Source organism: Octodon degus, unplaced genomic scaffold (genome assembly GCF_000260255.1).
Source record: "Octodon degus isolate 3935 unplaced genomic scaffold, OctDeg1.0 scaffold00012, whole genome shotgun sequence".
NCBI lineage: Eukaryota > Metazoa > Chordata > Mammalia > Rodentia > Octodontidae > Octodon > Octodon degus.
In genome coordinates this window covers 2,469,092-2,472,317 of record NW_004524588.1, presented here as the reverse complement: position 1 = coordinate 2,472,317, position 3,226 = coordinate 2,469,092, and the positions used below count along the sequence as shown (strand labels likewise).

Here is a 3,226-nt window from a genome sequence, read left to right as displayed (position 1 = left end):
AAATTAACAGTTTCTCTTTATTTTCCTTCTGTATCAGTTATAGGCCATACAGCTATCGGCACTTTGCACCCCCTACCACTCCTTGCAGCACAGATGTCTGTGATAGTGACTATGCTCCTAGCCGGAGAATGACCTCGGTGGCAACAGCCAAAGGCTATACCAGCGACTTGAACTATGATTCAGAACCTGTGCCCCCACCCCCCACGCCTCGAAGCCAGTACTTGTCAGCAGAGGAGAACTATGAAAGCTGCCCCCCTTCTCCGTACACAGAGAGGAGCTACTCCCACCACCTCTACCCGCCGCCTCCCTCGCCCTGCACAGACTCCTCCTGAGGAGGGGCCCTCCTCCTCTGACTGCCTCCACCATGAAGAATGTAAATACACATTTGGTTGAGATCTGGAGGGGGGGAGGGAACTAATACAGAAAGATGAGGCAGACCATGTACAGATAAAGTTATAAAATGGGGTAAGGAATACTGGAGATATTTGTACAGAAGAAAAGGATATTTATATATTTTCTTAAAACAGCAGATTTGCTGCTTGTGCCATAAAAGTTTGTATAAAAAATAAATTTGTACTAAAAGTTTTATTTTTGCAAACTGAATACACAAAGCATGCCTTAAACCCAGTGAAGTGACTGAGTACAAAGGAAACAGGAATTGTAAAGGCATCACTGACCAAGGATGCCTGGGTTTTATTGATACCAAAAAATTTCAAGAAGAAAAAAAAGTCCATCCCAGCACAGCAAACCATAGATACTTGGAAGTAGCCAAATAGCCTTCACATTAACTAACATTTGAGGGCCAAGTTAAAAAATCATGAAAGGAAAAAAATAATAATACTAATGTTGGAAAGGGCTTTGTTTTCTCTAGGGATCCAACCATGTTAGTGAGGAAAGTAAGTATTTACAAGACTCCATTCTGGGCGCTGCTGTTGTAGGAGAGCCCTGTCGTCTGTAAGGCGCCTTCGGGCTGTGTGCGTATCTTCTGTCCCTACCTGAGAGCCACAACTCTGTCAAGAGGAAAAATTTTTCTACATGTTTCAATACTGCTGCCTCACCCTGCAGCTCTGTAGGCCATTTTTGCCCCAAGTCCATGATTTATTCAAGCATCTTCTCTAAACAATTGATTAAATGGAATTTTTGAAATTTAGGACCTGATTCTAATATTTTACTAACTCCATTCCCCAGCAAGCTTAGCTCTTCAGTTTGACCACTGTTGTTGCTTGATGGTAAAAAGTTAGCCATATTATTGGTCCTCTTTACTTCCAAGATTATTTCAGTGCTCAATAAAATGTCTTTTTTAGACAATGTTTAAGAATTACAAGTCTAACCATTATGTTTTCATTGTAAGTCATATATCCTTGCAGTACTTCCAGCATATAATATCACAATATGAAATCATTTTTTATGTATTTTTGAGTAAAACATTTAATATGTTCTGGTTAGAGAATCTATTTAAAAAGAATTTGTGTGTGTGTTACCATTAGCTTTTTCTATATTAACTGTTTGTGACATTTTCATGTTCTTTAGACCAGGTTTTCTCAGAATGATGTCTACATGCATACCTCTTCTAATGTATGATGAGTTTAATACCTTCTTGTTACCCACTGTGAATGTTAGGTTTTCAGATTATCCACAAATTATTCTTATAATATTCTCATGTATTTTTATGTGTGTTCTCTCTTATCCCAGTATGGATTAAGATAATTTAAGAAATTTAACAATGGGGATTAAATGACAAAATAAACTGTTAACTTCTCAGCTACCAGAACTTGGGTGGAGGGGAATAACAGAAGTCTCTTATGTAACCTGCCTGACCTGCTGTCATGTATGGTACTGGGGCTGCTGCATCTCCAGCTATCAGGGCTGACCTGTGGGATGATTCTAGCACTGCTCTGCCACCTTGCCAGAAGTTAGCTTCCTGCATTTTACATGTGTCTAGCACTGCTCTGCTAAAAGTGAAGGTGTTTTTTAAACTAGTGTACTTTCACATTAATAGATACTGATGAGTTTCTCTCTCTCAACCCTGAATCTCTCTCTCTCTGTCGTTCTTTCTCTGTACTCTGAACTGGTGAGACCTCTCTGGTAATCAGAGCTCCCCTAAAAACTGTCAACAAAAGTAGGGATTCAGAATTTTGGCAGGGGCAAAGTAGCTTTTCAAGCAACTTAAAAATATGTAACTAATGTTTTTAAAAAGGAAAAAATGTGGTTTCAGATTAATGCTAGGAATATTGGGAGCAACTTAAAAGAGCCAAGTGTGCTTGATTTTGCATACATACAAATGGTGATCCGTCAGTGTCTTTTATCTCAGTCAGACAAATATTCCCTCTTCCTGTTGCTGGAACAAAGTGCTTCACTGCCTAAGACAAAGTGGACATTGAACTTCCGATCTGTGACACACGGGCACTGGATGTTTCAATGAAAATGGGAAGGTTGGCAATAACTGGGTATCGATTAGAGTTGGAGAATTCTATGTTTACATGTTTAATGTGCATCTTTACCTGGTGGGCTTCCCATGTGGAAACTTGCACTATAATGAACTAAGAAGAATATTGCCTTGTTTTATCTCAGTCCAAGTGCTTGTACTGCAAAGGCAATGGCCTCTTCTTGCAAAATACTAATTTGTGTGCCAATTTGTTTTGAAATTATTGGAAGGCAGTGCAGCTTAATCTCAGTATCCTCTTTCTGGGATTGTTGGGATGGATTCTTGATATTTCTGAGAGTAATTTTAATGAAAAGATTGTCAAATTGGGAAAAATTAATGACTGAGGTTAAGTGGACAGTTAAGCTTAAGTAAAATACATCTTGATTCTTAATTGGAAAAATTAACAACAATGAACATGAGATCACAAGTCAGGAGAAAAATGAAAAAAATACACCATGAGATTCACTATTCAGGAAAAAAGATAATTATATTCAAGAGTATTTTGAACATCTTGAATTTTGCATATTTGTTGATATTAAAATCTTATCTGGGGGGCCAGGGAGATGGCTCAGTAGGATAAGCGCTTGGCTGGCAAACTCAAGGATCTGAGTTCAATCCCTGGTTCCGCCAAAAAAAAAAAAAAAAAAAATCTTATCTGGGAAATGAACTTTGATATCACATACTGTGCACTGCAACAAGGTCTTTGGTCCTCTGTAACCAAGGTTCTCAGCCCGTTTGCCTCAGTTGCCCAGGGGTTTGCTGCCTGTGAATGAAGAGGATAATGCATGTCTTGCTACCTGC

General features: G+C 38.9%; 1 protein-coding gene across 2 annotated transcripts in view; it reads left to right on the top strand.

Moving 5' to 3' along the window:
• Lrp6 (LDL receptor related protein 6) overlaps positions 1-2,965 on the top strand; it is a 198,205-nt gene extending 195,240 nt beyond the window's left edge. For both annotated transcript variants that reach the window (XM_004626067.2, XM_023709486.1), the window contains exon 23: positions 38-2,965. In XM_004626067.2, coding sequence (XP_004626124.1) covers positions 38-332 — 295 coding nt within the window. In that variant the 3' untranslated portion in view covers positions 333-2,965. The remainder of the gene's footprint in view (positions 1-37) is intronic.
• The last annotated feature ends 261 nt before the right edge of the window (positions 2,966-3,226 follow it).